Source organism: Anoplopoma fimbria, chromosome 15 (assembly GCF_027596085.1).
Source record: "Anoplopoma fimbria isolate UVic2021 breed Golden Eagle Sablefish chromosome 15, Afim_UVic_2022, whole genome shotgun sequence".
Lineage (NCBI taxonomy): Eukaryota > Metazoa > Chordata > Actinopteri > Perciformes > Anoplopomatidae > Anoplopoma > Anoplopoma fimbria.
This window is the reverse complement of record NC_072463.1, coordinates 3,476,105-3,498,420: the sequence shown is the minus strand read 5'-3', so window position 1 is coordinate 3,498,420 and position 22,316 is coordinate 3,476,105. Positions and strand designations below refer to the sequence as shown.

At 38.5% G+C, this 22,316-nt stretch overlaps 2 protein-coding genes across 4 annotated transcripts; both read left to right on the top strand.

Moving 5' to 3' along the window:
* The first annotated feature begins 5,325 nt into the window (after window positions 1–5,325).
* On the top strand, window positions 5,326–13,696 carry mavs (mitochondrial antiviral signaling protein). 2 transcript variants are annotated; one of them, XM_054613905.1, is made up of 5 exons: window positions 5,326–5,394; window positions 6,781–6,903; window positions 7,595–7,775; window positions 10,278–10,951; window positions 11,736–13,696. In XM_054613905.1, the coding sequence occupies exons 2-5, from the start codon at window positions 6,781–6,783 to the stop codon at window positions 12,486–12,488; spliced, it is 1,731 nt and encodes a 576-aa protein (XP_054469880.1). In that variant the 5' UTR covers window positions 5,326–5,394; the 3' UTR covers window positions 12,489–13,696. The 2 variants fall into 2 exon arrangements, with proteins under 2 accessions (XP_054469880.1, XP_054469879.1); XM_054613904.1 differs by having other exon boundaries at window positions 7,595–7,784.
* Window positions 13,697–15,234: 1,538 nt separating this feature from the next.
* Window positions 15,235–22,106, top strand: pank2 (pantothenate kinase 2). Of its 2 annotated transcripts, none has more exons than XM_054613685.1 (7): window positions 15,235–15,537; window positions 15,909–16,261; window positions 16,879–17,132; window positions 18,255–18,398; window positions 18,794–18,917; window positions 19,744–19,869; window positions 19,978–22,106. In XM_054613685.1, the coding sequence occupies exons 1-7, from the start codon at window positions 15,369–15,371 to the stop codon at window positions 20,026–20,028; spliced, it is 1,221 nt and encodes a 406-aa protein (XP_054469660.1). In that variant the 5' UTR covers window positions 15,235–15,368; the 3' UTR covers window positions 20,029–22,106. The 2 variants fall into 2 exon arrangements, with proteins under 2 accessions (XP_054469660.1, XP_054469659.1); XM_054613684.1 differs by having other exon boundaries at window positions 18,255–18,431.
* Window positions 22,107–22,316: the final 210 nt, after the last annotated feature.

Below are 22,316 nucleotides of genomic sequence, written 5' to 3'. Positions count from 1 at the left end.
GAAAGACAAAGCTCACAAACATCCCTCACTATCACAGGAAGGGTTGGTCCAACTGTTTGCAACAATTATCTGATATTACATTACATTACAGTCATTTAGCAGACGCTTTTATCCAAAGCGACTTACAGTCAGTAGTATGTTACATATCATTCACCCATTCACACACTGATGACAGGCTACCATCAAGGTGCCACCATCAGACTCTAACTAACACTCATGCAACATCCAGTCCACACCGACGGGGTTAAGTGTCTTGCCCAAGGACACATCGACTGCCGAAGCCGGGTATCGAACCATCGATATTGATATGTTCAATGTTCTCCGAGGTGCAGTGTGTTTAAGAAGCAGTACATTTTTTTATTTGTATTCTTATTTTTTATTTTATTCTATTTTTATTTTATTGTATAATATGTGTATTTATTATCTGTTTCTGTGTAGTTGAGCTGCTGCAACACCCGAATTTCCCCCATGGGGATCAATAAAGGAATATAATAATAATAATATAATAATATAATAATAATAGTAATGAAGGCTGTTGTGTAGAGCAGCCATGGTTCACTTAACGCCGGCATAAAAGAAATTAAACCGCCTTTGGGGGATAAAGTCCATAAGGCCACGTTTTTACTCTACACGTGTGCTGAACAGAGTTCCCTTTAATGTGCACATATTTAATGAAAGCCGTCTCATTCATCATTCATGCAGCCAGCGAGCTTCTTCAGATGTGGGTTAAGGGTAGAACTGCTGAAGACTGAACTGACGAACTTTAACCAAGATATGAACTCGCACGAAATGAAAAAGCAGTCAGGTTTGATCAGCAGAGTGGGATTTAAACAAGGTGTGACTTGATGGCTGACTTGAGCCATCACTTTTCATGCCACTTTATACTTGTACTTCATTACATGAATATTACACGAATATTACTATACTCTATGCTGCTGTAATCCTGTAAATTTCCCCGCTGCGGGACTAATAAAGGATTATTTTATATAGGATTATCTTGTTATATTTCAGAGGGAAATATTGTACTTTATACTTTACTACATTTATCTGGCACCTTTAGATCCTATACAACTTCTTGCATAAAAAACATATGAAGAGGTTTTAAATTACACGACACAACAGCATGTATAAGAACAGCTGAAGCGATTAGTCGAATCAATGTATTTGATCATCATTTCTTCATGCAAAGATGCAAAATTTTCATGGTTCTAGTTTCTTAAATGTGAAGATTTGCTGCTTTTCCTTTTAATAATTGTAATGATTTGAATGTGTTTGAAATAATGCTGAGGTTTGGACTTAACAAACATATTGAATATGTCTCTTTGGGCAAAAAGTGATTGTGTTTCACTATATTCTAAATTCAACTCAAATAATCATTCCATTAACGGATAAAATAATCTGCAGATTAATCCATAATGAGAATTAGTTAATAGTTAAAAATGAGCTCCAACTCAACCAACTACAAGAGCAAAATGCTGCTTTTACATTAATGCGTCAGTAAAACTAATCTAATATTATATATAGTAGTACACAGTAACATTTTTCTGCTTTTTTCTTTTAATGCTGTAAATACATTGAACCACGACTGAAGCCTGAGTTGAAATATCAGCTTGGTGCTACATTAGAATCTTTAACGTTACGACTCCATGTTTTTTTCTTCTGTAGTTTTAGAGCCTCAGAAGAGAGTGCAGTCCTGCTCTTTTATTGAGCCGTAGCTGATGTTTTTCCTCCCCACTCAACCGTGATTGATTGCTGATGTTGCCTCGGGCTCTCGCTGTGTCTTTATTCGCAGCCATCATCTTGCAAAGGAAGGATTGCCCTGCAAGATATGAAAAGGTTTGAAGAAGACTAGAGACAAAATGGGACTCGCTAATAGTTTTAGCAGGAGCCGCAAGGATGGTAAGAGGGCCGGGATTCACCGTATAAAGATGATTTTGTGTTGTTTAGTGTCCGGTTTGTTGTCTGTTATGAACTGATTTTCATATTCTCTACTATATTTTTTGTCTGGCCACTCTGATGTCTAGACTGTCATCCAAAAATCAGTGCTCTCATCAAATATAATTAAAATAACAACCATATTTTCATCCAAACACATCTTTATTTCCCCCACTCTTTGCAGCTGACTGAACACAACATTTGCTTTTCTTAACACACACATGGTCTCATCTGTCACTCCTCTGGCAGTGACACGCTTTAGATTTAGTTCAGTAGTTCAAAGATAAACAGAAGACGTTGAGCAGTAATGTAGAAAAATGATAAGGAAGAGATTGACACATACATGCAGAAACAACAGAAGGAAATGCACAGAAGGAGATGTGACAGACTAGTACCACCCACGTGGTTTTATTGACAGGTGATTAGAGCTGAGCAGTAACCAGAGTAATGCACTTTTTTAACGGAAATGTTGTTTTGATTTGAGGTTGAAAACTAAACTCCAGCATTTTTTTTGAAAACTAAACTCCAGCATTTTTTTATATACCTGCATAAAGTTTAAGGTCAATATGGAAATGTCAGCGGCCAAAATATCCAGAATTTGAGTCCCTATTATGGGTCAAGCTCTATAACCCTTGAATCCTACATTTCCCATGATGCAGTTTGATTGTGTTTTTTATTGTTTGACTCTTTTAGGGTGAACTGAGGTAGATTCACATTGTCGATGTCACAAAAACACAAACATCCAATAAACAGAATTCATTGAGATGTTTATACTATTTCCACTGGTCACTTTCACCACAAAAACTGTCAAATTATCAAACAGCATTTAATTAAAATCATCTGCTAAAAAATCAAACTTGTGTTGAGCTCAAATGCAACACTGTGATTCAGATTTTTCCCTCTTTGCATCATAACTCATGATATATGTAGTTTTTTTCTTGAGGCAATGCATTTAACATAAATAATGCAAAGTATTTAGAGGCACGTTTGCAGGATAAAGAACATCTAATCATATAATAAATAATAAAAAACCTTTACATCCCAACAGTGCTCTCAAACATTCAGTCTCTGTTAAACAGACCTGTGATATATTGAACTAACAGCCTGCCTGATGTCATTATCCTTCCCATAATCCTCCAGTAATTCAGATCACAAGGGTCCCTGTTCATGTTGTTAACTTGCTTCTTGCATTAAATAACATTGTCGTCACACAAAAGACGGATCTCCTGTTGATGCTCATCAGTGGATGCTTGTTTTATTCAGGGAATGTTTTTTGTTAATGCATACTGTTTGTTACTCAACACACCAGAATGCTCCTGACTCAGTGAGTGAGGAAGTGGCGCCACCTTGTGTTTAGAAATGAGCATAAGCCATGTTTACACTTGACTCAGTCATGTTGCTGCTCTCGTGCTATAAACTTGTGTTTAAACTCATGTAACTTGTGATTTTATTATTCAGCTGATCTTGGGACTTTAGCAGACCAGTTTGTTGCCTCACTTATTGTTTTATTCTTTTACACACTATACTTTACACGCTCAATTACACAATCTTCCCGTCATAGTATCAATAAAATGAATCTTATCTTGTTTCGATCGCAAAGTCTTCAAATGATGGAGCTTCAACATTATGACAATAATGGTGATAAAAACCACATTTGAGAACATTAAGCAAACACTTTTAAGACTTAATAGATGGTGACATTAATGAAATAACAACAATAGATGAAACACTTTGAGCAGCCATGAACTTGACCCATTATAAACAATATTATATGACTGGATTGCAAAGCAGGCTATTGTTCTGGGCCCCCAAAAAGACCCAAAATTCACTAAGTGGGAATGTTTTTGTTCAATCTGACTAATGGCAAATAAGTTTATACATGCACCAATAAAATGGAATAATTAACTTAAAGCGGTCCTCCATGTGGCCTTGTCTTCTACTGTAGAACAATCCACAAGTGATTATGTTGTTGTGTACACTGCTGACTGTTTGGCTGAAGAAGGCAGCACTCATGAGGTATACACAGAGGGAAGTACAGATTCATTTTGAGGGTACGTACAAATACCAATAAACAAATAAACAAATGTCACCACTATATCGCTTATAGTTTTGCACGGATTAATTATGATTAAATGCGGGATTAGTACATTTGAAATCTGTGCTGCATGCTAAAATACATATCTGTACAAACGTAATGATAAAAGCATAACTGTAATGATATCATCAGTGGTGGAATATAGCATTTACTGAAGTATTGTAACTACAAATTTGAGGTATTTCAGTTGCATGCTATTCTATAATTCACTACATTTCTTTAGTTACTAGTCTTTCTGCTGATAATAGTTCTACTTATATAGAGATTTTGCTGCAGGGGAGCTATTTTTTGTGGCTTTATATCCTTTAAAATACTTTTAATCTGTAACAATTTGCACTTTTTAGAAGATGGTCATGTATTTTGGATGTAAAATATTGATTTGTAAAGCTACTGAATCGTAGCTGTCAAATACATTAAGTTGAGTAGAAAGTACAATATTTCTTTTTTTTGAAGCGTAGTAGAAGCAAAGTAGAACTAAAAAGCGGGATGAAATTGACATATTCAAGTACAAGTACCTCAAACGTGTACTTTAGGACACTAACATTACTTGCATTCCACCACAGTGTGATTCAATACTCCTGGATTGCCTGCTAGTGAATACCAGCATTATTTTCATTAAGAAATACAATTGTATTGGTCATATATTTTTCTGTTTCATGTATAAATAATACAGTTTGTGCCCTCCCCTGTGTGTGTGTGTGTGTGTCTGTGTGTGTGTGTGTGTGTGTGTGTGTGTGTGTGTAAATGTGTAATGTCTGTATGTGTGTGTGTGTGTGTGTGTCTGTATGTGTGTGTGTGTGTGTGTCTCTGTATGTGTGTGTGTGTACGTGTGTGTGTGTCTCTGTATGTGTGTGTGTGTGTCTGTATGTGTGTGTGTGTGTGTGTGTGTGTGTGTGTGTGTGTGTCTCTGTATGTGTGTGTGTGTCTCTGTATGTGTGTGTATGTATGTGTGTCGTGTGTGTGTGTGTCTCTGTATGTGTGTGTGTGTGTGTGTGTGTGTGTGTGTGTGTGTGTGTGTGTGTGTGTGTGTGTGTGTGTGTGTGTGAGACTGGATTAGGATCAGGGATTACAGACAGATGTAAAGCAGAAGTCTAGATCCAATCTAATTCTGCTGCCATCCCATCGCAGCACAGCAAAGGTCACGGTTAGGGTCACGCTTAAGCTCCGCCTACCTCTACAGCCTGAACTCAATCCCATTGGCCCGCTCCTTGACTGACAGCGCTCTCGTCCAATAGAAAAGCAGAACGCGGAGCTCGGGGGCGTACCGCTGCGCAGATGTGTGAGAAGAAGACAGCGCAGGTTTTATTGAGAGCAGAAGCGTTTGAGGCGGATTCACGGACTGCTGAGGCACCAAAGCACGAAAGGTGAGCTCTATATTATATTGCATTATGATAATGAAACATGTAATAAGTGTGTTATTGCATAGAATAGGTTTTTCATTGAGTGTGTTGTGAGTAATGGGGTCAAATCCGGAAACAGTGTTTTATTCTATGTGTCCCTCCCTTCTTTGTCATATGTTAACTCCAAAACTTGCTTCAATTATTTCCTCATGCCAGTTTGTTAATGTTAAAAAAAAATAAAAAAAATCAGCTTTCACTTCCTTGTCAAATGTCCCTGTGTTGGTTAATAAAGTTTATTTGAATCCAGCTCTTGAATAAGCACTGGTGGTGAGATTGTAGGAGAGATCTCTGTTCTGTGACATTTGAGCCAGAGTCTTGGGAAGCCAAGGAGAAGGACTGCCATGACCTGCCCGTTTAGAGGTCACTCGCTGGGCTCAGCTGTCCTGCCGAGGTGCTCCTATCCCCCTCTCACACCGCCTCCCTTGTCTTGTTAATCTGATACCTCTCATCACTTTACACTAAGATGCATGCTTGGAAATAAAACCCACAGACTTCCTGCAAACCTCTTTTAAAGCCTGAGCACGGCAGCATATCCACCTGACATGCAGTCTGTTAGTGTGTGTGTCAGGTAAACCTCGGCCTCTGAGGGCTAATGATACAGAGAGGAAGACTTTGCTCTTTGGTTTGTGCCTGTGACATTTATCCCGGACCGCTGCTGTCCCACGTTCACACTAAACTGTAACGTAACGCTCCGTTTGACGTGGCCCGTGATGACAGATAATCCTAAAAACCCTCCTCTGACTGGATCTGACAACTGATTACTTCCCCTGACTGTTTTGATACAAACAAAGTAAAGGTTTTAAGGTGTGTTCAATACAAAAAAAAGTGTGCCAAGGCTTTGAGTTTGGAATGTGTGTGTGTGTGTGTGTGTTTGGAGTGAGACGTTCATGCTGCACATTTTGAAGTTCAGATATTAAGCTGAAGTCAGGAGGTGATTAATCAGTGACTAGTTTGGGCCTGTTCACCTTCTTCGTATGCCAGACAACTGCAACCTTGAAATAAAAGAGTGCTGCCCTCCCCTTGAAAAGGGAACACAGGGGTTAAAGCTGTGCAGAATGAGTCACACACTTAAAAAAGAAACTGAGATAAAATGAAAATTTTAACTGTCTTTTTTCCCCCAAAGCCGGAAGAGGTCTGATCTTCACTTTCAGTTTCGCTGAGTAAAAAGTCCCTTATAAACGAGTCTATGATCATTGCACACAATAAAGCTCAGGTTGCCTTAATGTGCATTTTCTGGGTACTTTCCCATCTCGTGTAGTAAAAGAGAAAATATCAGGAGTAGAAATGATATTACACTTTCTCTAAAGTCTTAACTCTCTCTGTGTTTTTGCCCACTTTCTCATTGCATAGATGACATTTGCCAGTGAAAAGCTGTACAATGGATACCTGCGGCGGAGTATGCCGACCATTGTGACCAAGGTGAAAGTGAGAGAAATAATAATCCATCTGCCCTGCCTGACTGCTCACGACAGGGTAAGTTGTATTAGTCATAAAGGACAAGGACTGGGGTTTGTTTGAATAATATTGGAATAGTCATTGTAGGAACAGAATCTTGATTCATATTTGATCAGTTTGATCCGTATTCAGTGATTGACAGCAGCGTTGGAGACTCCTCGCCTCTGATTGGTTGTTTTTATTAGGGCGTGATGGAATCTTGCAAATGCTATTACGAGCTTTAACATGAAGCAGAGGAACCAGATTTCTTATAGTGACAGTTTGAGCAAATATGACAAATAGTTAATCTTTTATAAAGCTATCAGCTGCAGCTTTAAGAATACATTCTAATTAGAAGTATAAGAAGGCCTAGCAAAGCTCTGCTAGCATTGGTCCTCGACCAATACTGTTTTTTTAAGGGCAAAATTGATATAAACCATTGAGAGTCTAGAAATAATATCTGCAAAAATGTAGTTTTTGACATAACTTTAAATCCTTTTATAAACATTTTTTAAAAGGATGCTCACATTTGGTTATTGTTAGGCTTTTTGTAATGTTTACATTACATTACAGTCATTTAGCAGACGCTTTTTATTACCACTAATGACAGTAACAGTACATTTTGAACAATAAACCTCACTGAAAATCATCAGTAAACTAACAAAAACTGATACATTGATGTATGTTTTTTATTCATATGCTTTTTTTGTTGTATGAAATCTAATTTTAGGAAAACATAGAGGCAAAAAGAGAAACTAATGGGAACTTCGACAGCATGGTGCTTCTTCTGGACTGCCTGAAGAGAAGAGAAAACTGGCCGGAGCAGTTCATCGAGGCGCTTGAGGCGTGTGAGCACACAACTCTAGCAGCTGAGATCAGAGCAGAATACGACACTCTGAAGGGCACCAACAGTAAGTCAGGTATCTAATGCCTAATACTGTGTATTTTAGTTAGAAATGATTAAGTGCTACCTCAAACTAATTCTATAAAAATATGTTTTAGGGTTCCTGTGATCAAAGTAGTATGTGAGACAATAAAGGAATTTTATATTTTACCCTTTATCTTATATCTAAGTTGATACTTTACTGATGTGTGTTGGTTTAACACAGAGTACAGATTCAGTTAAGCCTTGAGTTGAACAGGACCACATTCTTCACATGGCATGGCAGACAGGAATCTTGTGATGTGAAGAGATTGACTTACTGATAATTGAGGGATCACATATCGCACCAAAATCCATCGCATCAGGCTTCAAGTAATGCGCTTGTGTCCAGCCAGCCAGAGCACTAACCAATCAGCTTCCTGTGAGGAGCTACAGGCAGCTAGGGGCGGGGCTTAGGTGTGTGTGACACAACACGGAGCAGCGAATGATGGTGGCTCCAAAAGAGGTGATCGTAGATGCTGCAATAGCATCCGTTACATCAGAACTAGAGAGTATTTCTAAATTGAAAGAAGAGCAAAGAACGGCACTGACAGCTTTTCTCCCTGGATGAGATGTTTTCTAGGCTCTTTTCGCGACTGGCTTTGACATGAGTTTGATTGGCAGATGCGTCATCCAATCACCTGTCAATTTCTTTTTTTAAAGTGCCTGCCCTTTTCCAAACAGATTCCAAAGACTGCTTTTCAGATTGTTCTGTGTAACGGGCGGTACAGGTTACCTCGTTGTTACAGTCACAAAAAACTAAAAGTGTCCATTGAATTTTCTATACAGCTTGGGCAGAATAATCCAAGTGTTTATGGCCCAGCATTTGTACTCTGCACTCATTTGTACTCATGCACTGTACTTTAGTGTGGACATTGGAGCAAAGTATGTTGGACTCATTAGATTATGGCCAAAATGATAAACGTCAATATTGCAGTTGATCATGTTCATGTAATGGTGCAAAGCCAGAATCGTGATAGCGAGCTCTACTCAGCATAGTGCGTTGCAGTCATTTGTAAACAAAATCTTTCCATTAATGTTAATATTGTAGTCTATTTTTGGCCCCTGCATGGACAGTAAACAGGCGAGCATGTGGCTTAGAGAGCCTCATAAGCTCATTTACACAGAAGAAGCAAAACAGCTGTGTGACCTTCAGAAATAACTCTGTGTTGCGAGAGAGATGTGTGGGAGAATCCTGACCACCTTGACCCGAAACTCTAAATTCTTAAATCCTTGACCTATAAATTGTCAGGGTAAGCTGTTCTGTATGTTTTTTGGATATCTGTAAGTAACATGCTGCACACTGAACAATTCAGCTGCTCTCAGTTGAGATAGTTAGAAGATTCACATACATGCACAAGTCGTGTTTTACTGAAGGATTTAATGCATATAATCATTTTTTGTTAGTTAGGAACTTTATTGTCCATATTGTGTCAAGTTTGGTCTCCAGTTTCAGCTGACAGCATTTAATACAATAAAAGACATTTGACAATATAAGATAATTGTTGAGGACAAACAGCAGAAACACAGTATCAACAAAATATGATTAAAAAATAATCATAAATACAGCAAAAATGAAAGAGAGGGTCACTTATCACTTATATTCTGGAGAGCTATACTCTTTACCTTTTTTAGTTTATAATTCTGAAATGCATCTTGGGCTCCCCTTTAATCTGTTTTGTGAAATTCCTATTACTGCCCAACATTAATTTTATATTCACTTAAATGTTAGTATGATTTATAAATCATATTATATCAAACAGGATGTTTTGTGTTTTGTTTCAACCAAATTCTTCAGGGAATAATCTGCTGCATGTTTCATTACTGATTTTGTGTATTAGTTTATATAAAACAGGGACAGTGTACAATAAATGTATTGCACCAGATTAATCCGTGCACAACATGCACATGTAACAAAATATACAAATGTTACGTCAACATTAATAAATACACCTGTAGAACATATATCAAACCTTAATGAAATTTAAAAAATATTTTAAAAATACATTTGCATTGATAAATAAACCTATAGGACATATATCAGACTTTAATGACAATGTAAAAGTATAAAAAAAATATAAATCCACATAAATAATTACACCAGGACATATATGAGACCTTAATGAAATTTTAAAAATATTACACAATAAACTCACATTAATAAATACACCTAGAGGTTATATAACACCTTAATGCCAATGCAAAAAAATGAAAACAATAAATCAACATTAATAAATACACATGTAGGACATATGTCAGACCTTAATGACAATAGAAAAACAATAAAATCCACATAAATAAATCCATTTATAGGATATCGGCATATGTTCCTGTGAACTTGAGTGCTGTTACATCTGCTGATAGAAGCTGAGTAAATGAGTAAACGATAACTGAATCACTGTATCGTTACAGAGTCAGCTGTCCCCTCAGGAGCTTTAGTCACATGCATTCAGTGTGGATTTAAATGACAACGTTGTTTGCTTTGCCCCAGATTCCAACCCGAACTCCCCTCCAACGACTGTCATCAGGGCACACGTCCACCCAGCACCATCTGCCAGTCCTCTGTCCGTCCCAGAGAGCCATGCAAACGGTCCGGCTGCTGCTGCTCCGCTGGCTGAAGCGTCAGCTCCTCCAGATCCAGCCGCCCAGGCCTCACCGCCTCCGGAAACCCCGGTGCAGCCGCAAGCTCCTGAGGCTGTTCCTCCACCTGAGCCGGTCCCTGAGCCTCCACTGTCCGGTCAGGTTGAAGTGGAAGAAGCCCGCCCATCAACACCTCCTAAATCGCCTCAGAGGGAGATTAACATTCAACAGGAGCCGGAGGAAAACTCTGAATCAGACATCCAGGTGATCTCCGGTGATAATGGTGTGATTCCTGATCAAGAGAGCGTAGAAAACAGCGAGGTATCCATCGACCATGAGGACGCTCCTCAGCCACCCCGTCCTGTTGAGCAGTGTGAGACAGACACTCCAACCCGCCCGGATCCTCTCCAAACAACAACAACAACAACCACCACCGCAGAGATAGACTCGGATGTCACCGATGGATCCTCTTTCCCCGCGATGACCCCAGAGAAGCCTCCAGTCCAGGACACCACCCCTCTTGTGGACCTAAAACCTGCTGCTGTCCTGCAGCCTGAGGAGACATCTGAGCCTCCTGCCACACGGGTAAATACCAAAATATTCAAACTTTTAAGACTCCATTTTAGCATAACATCACATTGTTTAAATTGGTAAATACATCTATGGAACAACAAAGATGCACCACTTAACAACAAAACTGTTTAACTATCATTTTAGTAGTATTGAAGCATTTTAGGGTGGAACATTAATATAGATTTATGGGTTCGAAAGTGTTTCTGAGGCCAAAGTTATTTTACACATCATGATAAAGTTATAGTTAACCTTCCCTTAATTCTCAATTTATACTGAATAGAGCATGAACACATCATAATGTAACTCTAGTTCTGTGTTTCTGACCAAAACAAATTTTGTGTATTTATTTTTTATTTTTTTATCCTGCAGTCATGTTTGCTAGCTTACAATTTGTTCGTTCTTACTTTTACTCGGACCTTGCTGCGTTTCATGGATCGTTGCAGCCGCCAGCTGTCGATCAGTTGAATAAACAACAACAAAACAGGAACCTACTCATCGAAACATAGAGCTACTAACCCATTACATGCATTACTAATAAAACTTCAATCATAGAAAACGAGAAGTTAAAGCTAGTTTTTGTTGTGGTGTTTTCACCCATGATCATAACTTTTTGGAGTAGAAATATACTCTTATAATATTCTGGGTTTGTTAAACAGTGGGCTTGAGAGGGATCGATACGGCTTCACCTCGTTTTCCTTACGTCTTTTCAAACCAAATCCACGTACTTGAGAGTGAAAAAAAACTACACCATCTTCCTTGTAAAAATAACCAACCTCGACATCATTTTCACCTGCAGGTTGTTGAAAGCAGCCCGCCCACAGATTCTACAGCTACAACCTACCCCCTGCCGGCTGTTGCTGCGATAGACTTCTCTCTCTGTGATGACAGCGATGTGTGTCTGAGCAAGCCGGGCCAACTCGTCAGCATCTACCCACAAAACAATGTCAGCCCCAATATCTCTGAACCCATCGCTCCGGTGCAGCCTTTCTCAGGTGACAGTGATCGTCTTGAAATAAGCGACGGTGCACCGGACACTGTGACCTTCGCCCAACCTCCTGCATGCTCTGCTCTCAGCTCCACCACTGTGAGTACAGCGTCGGCGCTGCCATGCCAGGAGAACGGCGTTGCTGTTAACCATAACGAACCGGAGGAAAACCACTATGAGTCGCCTTGTCATGGTTCGGAGATGGAGGAGGTGATGACGCATGTGGTGCATGTATCCGAGGAGCCGTCTATCCTCGACCTAGACGGCCAGAGCTTGACACCACAAGCTCAAATCGTCAACGGCGAAGCAGCCAAGGAGATCACCTCTGCACCGCCGCTTTCCACCAACACTGTTGACACTGTTTTGAGTGTAAACACCACCTCCAGGGAGGACTTCCACCCCTCTGAGCCCGCACCCGCTGATAGTTCACCAGAGTTGAAGACGCTGCAGGATTCGGAGAAGGAAACGGCCTCTTGCATCGTGCCAGCTAATGCAAAGTACATTCTGACCGCTGCAGGAGTGGGCGCCTGTGCACTGCTGCTGGCGTGGAGGTTTAGGAATTAAGGTGATTTAATACCTTTTTTAAAGGGGGAGAAGATAAGGCTGTTAAAAAAATGGATCTTAAGGTTATGGTGCCTTATTGTAGTCACTGGAAAGGCGAGAGACAGCTGGTTAATAATTACCTAGAGTAATAATAGCTGATTTGCCAGACCTTTGATCATGTCATTAATTACAAGTATGTTGTTAAGTCAGACTATATTTTATCATTTTTAATGTTGAATTAAATTTGCCCTAGTGAGCCAAAACCAAACCTACCCTTCTTATTTCAAATATGGAACTTCATGGAACTGGGGTTGAGATCTCAGGTTATTTATGCACCTGCTGCAAACATGTGGTATGTAAATATACACAGAAGCTGTGTATTAGTGATAGAAATGTTTGTATGTTCACTTGTCTGATAAGCACTTTCAAGATAAGACTGTTGGCTGTCATCCAGTAAAGATTAGCGTACTAAGGAACCTGAATTTTACTGGATGTGCACTGTGGAGGAAAGAGTACCAGCATCACACTCTCTAAATCATGGCTAGTGCACTGTCTGTATTTATTTGTACATATATATTTGCTCCATATAGGTATTTTAAGATAAACTGATGTGTCAAAAACATTCCCAAGCACTCATGTCTCAAAGAATCAGTCCGCTAGACTGCATAATTAATTAACATACTTTGAAAATGTATATGGTCCATAGTCTGTCCAAAACGTTTTAAAACCATGGCTCTTCCTGTTTCTTTATGAGATTGTTAATCATGAGATGTTGTGTAAGTAGCTTCATATTTAACTGGGTTTTTAAATGGTCATTTCTGTGGTTATTGGTTATTTCTTCTGTTTTTGATGTTGAAAAAACACCAAAAACATTTAATCTGTGTAAACATCACTTTATTTCTTGCGCCACTTCACTGAGGCTGTCTGTGCTATGGACATCTTCTGGTGCAAATGTTTAAGATGGCATTTTATTTCTCCATTGGATTTGTTCTCCTTTTTAAATAGAAGCAAGTTTGAGAATTCATGTTCTATGATGTGACATTTTATTGTAAATAGCATTGTCAATGTAGGAAATGTCCGAAAAAAACAAGGATATTTAAGCTGCAAAGATGCTTTGTATATTAAATGTATTACCATTATGGAACACATGTAATTTGTAAACTCAGTTTAAGGTTTATCAAAATGTTAAGTCTCTAGCTATATATTTGACAATCATAGAAACAATAAACCTGAAATAAAAAATAAAAAAAATCCTTCATTGAGTGTGCATATTAATTTCCCTGCGGGGAAACCACAAGTTTATGGGCAACAGTGCATCTTGAATCCATTGTATCCAATATTATTCTGTAAAAAGAAAAAAAATGTACATACAGTGCTTGTATTATAGATCATTTGGGAGTAGCTGGATCATCATTTTGCTGATCAAACAAATGCTATTTTGCATCTTGAAATCAAGATGTAGAAAATACAACATACTTTAAACTTGTTAATTATTATTATATTCCTTTATTGATCCCCATGGGGGAAATCCGGGTGTTGCAGCAGCTCAACTACATAGAAACAGATAATAAATAAAACATATACAATAAAAAATTAATTAAATGAAAATAGAATTAAAATTAAATGCTATTTGGTAAATCAAATAATCATTGCCCAAGCATTATAAATCTATCCTTTCTTTAAAAGGAGTTTTGTTGAATTTGTCAATTTAATTAAATATGTTAAGGCTCATTAACATCTATTGTTTTATCTATAATAAATGAAATATAAATAAATAAAAATATAGGAGTTGGTGGGATTTATTGTAACTATAGAGTACCAGTCAAAATTTTGGACACACCTTCTCATTCAACTACTTTGAAGAATCTAAAATATAAAACATATTCTGGTTTGTTGAGCATTTGTTTGTTTACCACATAATTCCATATGTGTTCCTTCATAGTTTGGATGTCTTCAATATTAATCTACAATGTAGAAATAAAAATAAAGAAAAAACATTGAATGAGAAGGTGTGTCCAAACTTTTGACTGGTACCGTACTTTAAACTTGTTAAATGCTATTTGGTAAATTAAATATCCATTGCCAAAGCATTATAAATCTATCCTTTCTTTAAAATGACTTTTTGTTGAATTTGTACATTTAATTAAATATGTTAAGGCTCATTAACATCTATTGTTTTATCTATAATAAATTAAATATAAATAAATAAAAATATAGGAGTTGGTGGGATTTATTGTAACTATATATTATGTAAGACTTTTCTTTGTTTTTATACTCATGCATTTATGATGTTTAAAATATAAAACATATTCTGGTTTGTTGAGCATTTGTTTGTTTACCACATAATTCCATATGTGTTCCTTCATAGTTTGGATTTCTTCAATATTAATCTACAATGTAGAAAAAATAAAAATAAAAAAACTATCCATTGCCAAAGCATTATAAATCTATCCTTTCTTTAAAATGACTTTTTGTTGAATTTGTCAATTTAATTAAATATGTTAAGGCTCATTAGCATCTATTGTTTTATCTATAATAAATTAAATATAAATAAATAAAAAATATAGGAGTTGGTTTGATTTATATTATGTAAGACTTTTCTTTGTTTTCATACTCATACATTTATGATGTTTAACTGACATCAGCCTCTTTCTATCAACTGTTTCCTGACTGGGCTGTTCGCACTCTGATTGGCTCTGGAGTCCGTCAATCACCGACTAGCCCCGCCCACCCCGGTTTGACAGCGAATATAAAAAGGACACCGGCCGCTAACGACACAGCTACTTAGCTAAGCTAATTAGCTAGCTCGTAGCCCGCCGCTCTCCACCGTCCACCGTCCATATTTAACGTTTTTATTTTAATAATAAACTGCAGCATGCATGTAGTGAGTTAGTCGTTAAAATGGCGTTCAATGGCCACCAACGCGAGGATGAAAACATCGACGAAGACGAGACCCCCACGAAGCAGCCGCGGCCCGACAGTGAGGCCGCAGAGAGGGCCTCGTCCGACGGCCGGAGCTCCAACTCGACACCGAGGCTTCGGAGCGACTCGGTGAAAAAGACAAGGCCGCGTAGGTGCAGGGTATTTCCTGGAAAAACGCGTCGTTGCATGTATTTCCAATTTTAAAAAAAAAATACAAAATTAAATAAATGCATTATTAATGTGTGTGTGGTGTGCTGGGATGTTTATAAAAAATGGTTATAATTTTTTTTTTTTGGTATTGCAATGTAATATGGGTGGATTCCAGGAAATAGCCAGGGTCCATTTTGCAACAAGATGGCGTTCCTGGTACACACTGTACTTCTGCTTCTGAGGCTGCAGCATTGAGACATCAGCTCCACACTGTCAATAAGCATTTAAATTAAAAATATATATAATGCAATGTTTAAAAAAACCCACTAAATATTGATTTTTTTCTTTATGTTATCTCCCATAATGCAGCATTTCCCTGGTTTGGGATGGACATTGGAGGCACCCTGGTGAAGCTGGTGTACTTTGAGCCCAAAGACATCACGGCAGAGGAGGAGCAGGAAGAGGTGGAGAACCTGAAGAGCATCCGGCGCTACCTCACCTCCAACACCGCCTATGGGAAGACGGGCATCAGGGACGTGCACCTGGAGCTGCAGGACCTGACGCTGTGCGGCAGGACCGGAAACCTGCACTTCATCCGCTTCCCCACGCATGACCTGCCGGCCTTCCTGCAGATGGGCCGCAACAAGCACTTCTCCAGCCTCCACACCACCCTCTGCGCCACGGGAGGGGGGGCGTACAAGTTTGAGTCTGATTTCCGCACGGTGGGTCCACGGTTGTTTACTTCTCTTTGCTATTTACAGGCTGGATGGTGAAGATTGTCAGGAAGGAAAGAGCAGAGACCTTTTTATAGCAGGTGATGTAATCTGAACAGCCAGTGATGGAGAACACCATCAACATTTGATGATGTAGCAATACTGCCAATAGATACAAGGACAAAAAGGGCATCCATGTCCTCATGACATTGGTTGAAAATCAAAGCAAATACATTTTTGACACATATTAAACATATTTCTTTCCTTCTGGACCATAAGAAAACATCAATTAATTTAACTGGACAAATTAAACGGTGACAATACAAAAGAATATATAGTGATTGTTGCACTAAAGGTCCCTTCCAGTGTTTTTTTTTCTTCATCAAACTGGAATTTCAAATTGCACAATAACCTCCTAATATAGGCAAGAAAAAATCTGTTAGATTGAGACTGTTATTTTTCTTTTAGTCAAGATGCGTTACAATACAATTAACATTAAGGTTCCTGTTTTCTTACCCCTCTGCTTCCCCCCCCCCCCAGTTTCCCGCCTCTGTTCCCCTACCACATCCCTTCAGTGATGTTATCCATGTTCTCTTTCCTCTCACCCAAAACAAAAACAAAAAAAGATGGCGGATCTGCAGCTCCACAAGCTGGATGAGCTGGACTGTTTGATCCGGGGGGTGTTGTACATCGACTCGGTGGTGTCCAAGGGACCCTCAGAGTGCTACTACTTTGAGAACCCCACCGACCCAGATCGCTGCATCCAGAAGCCCTACACACTGGAGAACCCTTACCCTCTGCTGCTGGTCAACATTGGGTCCGGGGTCAGCATCCTGGCCGTTTACTCTGAGAGCAACTACAAACGAGTTACAGGGACCAGGTACTTATCAGTGATGGAGATTTACTGTGCTCTAGCGGACTATTCGTCATTATATATTATTCATATAATGGAATTGTTTACATTTAAGTATAAGTGCGGATATTGCTTCTGTATGACGTTGGTGGAAATCCACTAGGCCTGCTGCAGTTTGCTTTAAGCAGCATGCTCCCATTTAATCAAAATACAATTAATATAGAACACAAGCCCTCAATATTTAATATTATTTCTCTGAAAGCTGGGGCCCAGAGGGAGTACAGGGGCTGCAGGGGTGTACTTTAAGACACAGTCAATTTTAAATGACTTTTGAAGTAAAAAAAAAATAAAAAATACCACTTTCGATTACACTGAATATTTAATTTGTGTTCATGATGAGTCACACCTTCTAGCACTCAAGAAAGATTAAAGATGCCATTTGGAGGTCAGATAATATTCTACGGTCTTGAAAAAATGAGCAAAAGAAAAAAACAGAAAACTCTATTTTTTGAGTGCAGTGTTATACGTTTAAAGACATATTGGTCGTTTGTGTCACTAGCTCCAAATGTCAGCAGAAAAACAAAACAAAATCAGAAAACGTTAGTTGACACTAGCCAGCCATACGCAGGCTGACACCGGGTTAAAGTGATGCAGGTGGATGCACTCCAGTCAAGTGGGTGGCCTGCTTGGTGGTGACGTCTGCCCTCTTGTGTCTCCATAGTGCCTCGGTGTGAAAAGTAGCAGCATGTTTGTTTTAGCTGTCTGCTACCGAACCACTTCCCTCACTTAACTGTTTTCTTGTGAGTTGAACACAATGGTTCTTTGTTAGATTGATCTGGGTTTAGTTTAAAGTTTGAGTTGAACCGACAGTTTTTCCTTCTCCGACTCTCCACTGGTTTATTTGCATGTGGTTTCTCTGTCCAGTGGCTTCATGGATGGTTACTTCTCCCTCAACGTAATGGCCCTTTGTGCTGAGAAAGAAACACTAGATGAGTTTTCAAATTTGGAGTTTGTACAGAGTACATGACTTCTTTCTTTTTTTTCACATTTTTTTGAAAATCCAATTTTAGACTCTCCGTTAAGACTGATGACATTTCTAGAATATGAATATCTCATAAATCATCTCTCTGTTACTCTGTGTGTCCACAGCCTCGGTGGTGGGACCTTCCTGGGCCTGTGTTGCCTGCTGACCGGCTGCTCTACTTTCGAGGAAGCTCTAGAAATGGCTTCTCAAGGGGAGAGCACCCGAGTGGACAAGCTAGTTCGGGACATCTACGGAGGAGACTATGAGAGGTTTGGGCTGCCAGGTTGGGCTGTAGCCTCCAGGTGCGGTTTACAGCAGCTTTTTTTTTTTTTTTTTTTTTTTTTTAAAAAACTGTGGGACAGTTTTTGGTGGCTTCCAGCATAAACACGGTCACAGCTGTAATGAAACGGGGAACCAGGACAGCGCTAAATTTACTCCAGTTCCTATCCCAGAGTGAAAAAGAAGCCTTTATTTCAGTTTTTTTAATTTTATTTAATCCTCAGATAAAATATCCAGCAAATACCAAGATTTTTCAATATGTGTAACTTCAAAATTAGATTTTGTGAAAAGAACTTGTCTGATTCTTCCTCTCGGGATTAGCTGTGTGATCTACAACATGGCTGTATTTGTTCATCTAATATGGCTTGTGTTTTTGATTTGATAGTTTTGGCAACATGATGTCCAAAGAGAAGAGGGAGTCGGTGACCAAAGAGGACCTGGCCAGGGCAACGCTGGTCACCATCACCAATAACATCGGCTCCATCACCAGGATGTGTGCTCTCAATGAGGTAAGTAATATAATAAAAGATCTTTTGAAAGACTTGCTTTAGATGAACCTGTTTGTGGATAAATCCGTTCCCCTCCGGTGTCCCTGCTGGTCGTTTCCTCTTTGCGTTCAGCCTCTTTACGGTGCTGCCTTGTGGCATCTCGATCAAGCAGCATTGTACAGGGCTATGAAGGCGTAGAGGAGGTTCGCTGCATTACCCTTTTGTCTTTCAACATCAAAAGCAGAGGGTGACCAACCCCAAAACCATTTAAAAGACACAAACCTGAAGTAATGAATGAGATGTGTATTTTATTAAGCAGTCAAAATACAAGGTGTTAAAAACACAGTCTGTATCAGTAGTCAAACACATGTATTTATTTATAGTTTTAAATTTGAAATTAAAATATGTTCACCATAATGCTTTACAGATCAGCTAAAAATGCTGTTGGATTGATAACAATCATATTTGAGAGGAATAAAGTAATTAATATCAGCAGAACCTTTTTTTTTAGGTCAACATGATTTATTACTTGAGTTGAAGAGTTAACGGTATTAAGTACTGCTTTATTTAGGTAAAATAGTTTTTTTATGTCTTCTATAACTAGCTGTGACGTTACATTAATACGTAATATGATTTAATTAATATATAATCATATCAAAGTAAGTCAATTTCATTACAAATAAGTAAAATCAGCTTTTATGAGAGAGTCTTTGAACAACCATATTGCTTATTTCACAGTTTTGACACATGAATAATATTTTTCTTTTGTGTTTATACTATTTTAGACAATATAATTACTAATCAACCAAATTGTTCCCCCCCTCCCCCCATCTCTGTCACCACTAAGAACATAGAGAGAGTGGTGTTTGTGGGTAACTTCCTGAGAGTGAACACTCTCTCTATGAAGCTGTTGGCCTACGCTATGGACTACTGGTCTAAAGGACAGCTCAAGGCGCTCTTCCTGCAGCATGAGGTAAATAACTCAACTCCTTATTGACTTCAGAGACCAGACGTATAGTTCTGTGCTTTGATGGGCTCAACGATGTCTACCTTCTTTATTGTCTGTGTTTGTTTTTTTTAGGGCTACTTCGGAGCGGTTGGAGCCCTGTTGGAGCTTCTGCATCCGTCCTAATCCGTCTGCACTACATCCAAAGAAGAACTTGTCAATCTGCTGCAAAAACCTTTAGCACTTTAGACTGTCCAAAAATGTATTCCATAGTGGGATGATGTGCCAGCCACCTGCCAGTTACTGGTAAATTCTGGTTGTGGCAAGCAAACTGTCAAACATTTGGAGGTCCTATTATTATGTTCTCAGCAATCAACTGGTTTGTGAAATTCGAGTCTAAATTGTGTTTCGCATGCTGCTGTGGTCAGTGTTGAGAAATGTTTCCTGCCCCGTCTTATGTAGCAAAGTCACAAGGTTTGGTCTGAAACATCTCATGGAAATTCACCATGTTTGCCTGAAAATACTCGTCATCACAGTCTTGAGGACTGCATTTACCCCTCAGAGGGTATCAGGTCCTGGGCCTAAAATGTACCCTACATAGGAACAGGTGGATGGAAGTTTGTTCAATTGGACCATACCCAATGAGTATATATTATGGTTGCTAGAACTTAAAGATTATCACAGGAAATATTTTACCAGTAATTCATCATTGTTTATTTCCTGAATATGTTGTTGATTAATTGTTTGGTGTATTAATCAGACAATAGCTAAACATGCCTGACTTAACTTTCCAAAGCCAAAGATGACTTCTTTAAAACGCTTGTTTTGTCCAAACAGCATTTCTAAACTCAAAGATAAATGTTTACCGTCATATGAGACAATGATATGCAAGAAATCTTATTTCAGAAGCTGGAAACAGGACATTTTTTGCGATAATAATGTTGCAGATTACTATCGATTGACTAATTCTTTCAGCTCTACATACTTGCAGTCCTAAATAACAAGATATGGGAAATCAACACTGGTTTATCTTGTCACAGTCATGGGTGATGTTTTGAGACTAGACGGTTGAACTAAAATTGAAAGACTGTCAGGCCGGATATTGTCGTGATAGTACTCCCATCCATCTCATGCTCTTTGTAAACTGAAGCAAAACACTGATAATAATTTACAACCACTAATTATTTGTGTTATATCATCCTTTATCACTTATTCATTGTCACCCATTGGACTTTAAATGAGGGTGTAGATGAAACTACAGGTTTTCCTCACTGAATGTTGCATTTCTGTCTCTTCACTGGCACCGTAATTGATAAAAACAAAGAAATCTCCACAAGGTCAATGCCATTTCATCTTTAAAGGAGACATTTACTGTTATGGTTAAAGAATGTGTATCATTTATATACTTTTTGCATTTGAGATCTTAATGTGTGTAACCTTTCTGAACCCATTAGTTTACTCCAAACGGTCTTTTTGTAACGGTGGTATCAGAAAGTCTAGACAATCAGTTTTGAGGTGAGTGAGACTGGACTGTAAAGCTTTAAGTCTCTTTCTGGCCTCTGCCCTTCTGAAGTGCCCTTGAGCCACTGCATCCCTCTCCTTGTAGAGTTAAGTGAGTTTTCCCCAGATTTAATATTAAAAAAAAAGGTTACTTTAATGCAGATACTTGATGCATCCCTCCAATGGAGGCTTTAGGTCCTGAAATCCCCAAACATTGTTGTCTTCTTCAGAATGTGTGTACTTAAATGTTTTGAATTCAATGTACGTCTTGGTCAGTTTCAGTTTTTTTTTTTCAGTAAGGTAGAATTTGAAAAATGTTCAACCTCGTGTCTCTTATACGCGTGTTATCAGAGTTGTTATTCGTCCCATCATTTCATTGAATACTTATCCGTCACATTTTTATGTCATCTGTTTGTTTAGTAATCGCTCCATCGATGGATACAGGGACCATAATGACTCCTCAACTACCTAAAAGAGACTAGACTCACAAAATAGTTGGACAGTATTTCAGCTGACAGTTAGTTGAAAAATGTATCTGTAAGCTAATTTTTAAATTAAGTGCCTGTCATGTTTTTGTATAGAATACAATAATGTGTTCAGCAATGTGATTTGAAATGAGACAAACTGGTCTGTAACTCTATAGGTGTCCCTCTGTTTGCTTATAATGTTACATTGCAAAGAAAACGTTGTACTTGTATTGTAACAGTCATTCTTTTTTTGCATTGTTCCTTATTAAATACACACTTTTCATATCTTTGTGACAACTTGTGGAGAAATATGTTTATTTGCTTTCTTTGTTACCTTTCCACAGAGCCAGGATAGCTGTGTGTGTCTGTCTGTTTCCAGTCTAAGGTAATCAGCTTCTTGATGTAGCTTTACTTTAGTTTTAAGTGTCTTTTACTTAAGTCAAAGTAGCAATAGCACAGTGTAGAAATACTCCGTAACAAGTCTTGCATTTAAAAGTTTAAAAGTAT

Excerpts from the sequence above, each read along its gene's own strand:
- mavs (XM_054613904.1), top strand. The coding sequence starts at position 6,781 with ATGACATTTGCCAGTGAAAAGCTGTACAATGGATACCTGCGGCGGAGT. Across the intron at positions 7,785-10,277 it reads GGGCACCAACAGTAAGTCAG|ATTCCAACCCGAACTCCCCT; the intron begins GTATCTAATGCC and ends GCTTTGCCCCAG. Across the intron at positions 10,952-11,735 it reads CTGAGCCTCCTGCCACACGG|GTTGTTGAAAGCAGCCCGCC; the intron begins GTAAATACCAAA and ends TTTCACCTGCAG.
- pank2 (XM_054613684.1), top strand. The coding sequence starts at position 15,369 with ATGGCGTTCAATGGCCACCAACGCGAGGATGAAAACATCGACGAAGAC. Across the intron at positions 16,262-16,878 it reads TTGAGTCTGATTTCCGCACG|ATGGCGGATCTGCAGCTCCA; the intron begins GTGGGTCCACGG and ends AAACAAAAAAAG. Across the intron at positions 17,133-18,254 it reads AAACGAGTTACAGGGACCAG|CCTCGGTGGTGGGACCTTCC; the intron begins GTACTTATCAGT and ends GTGTGTCCACAG.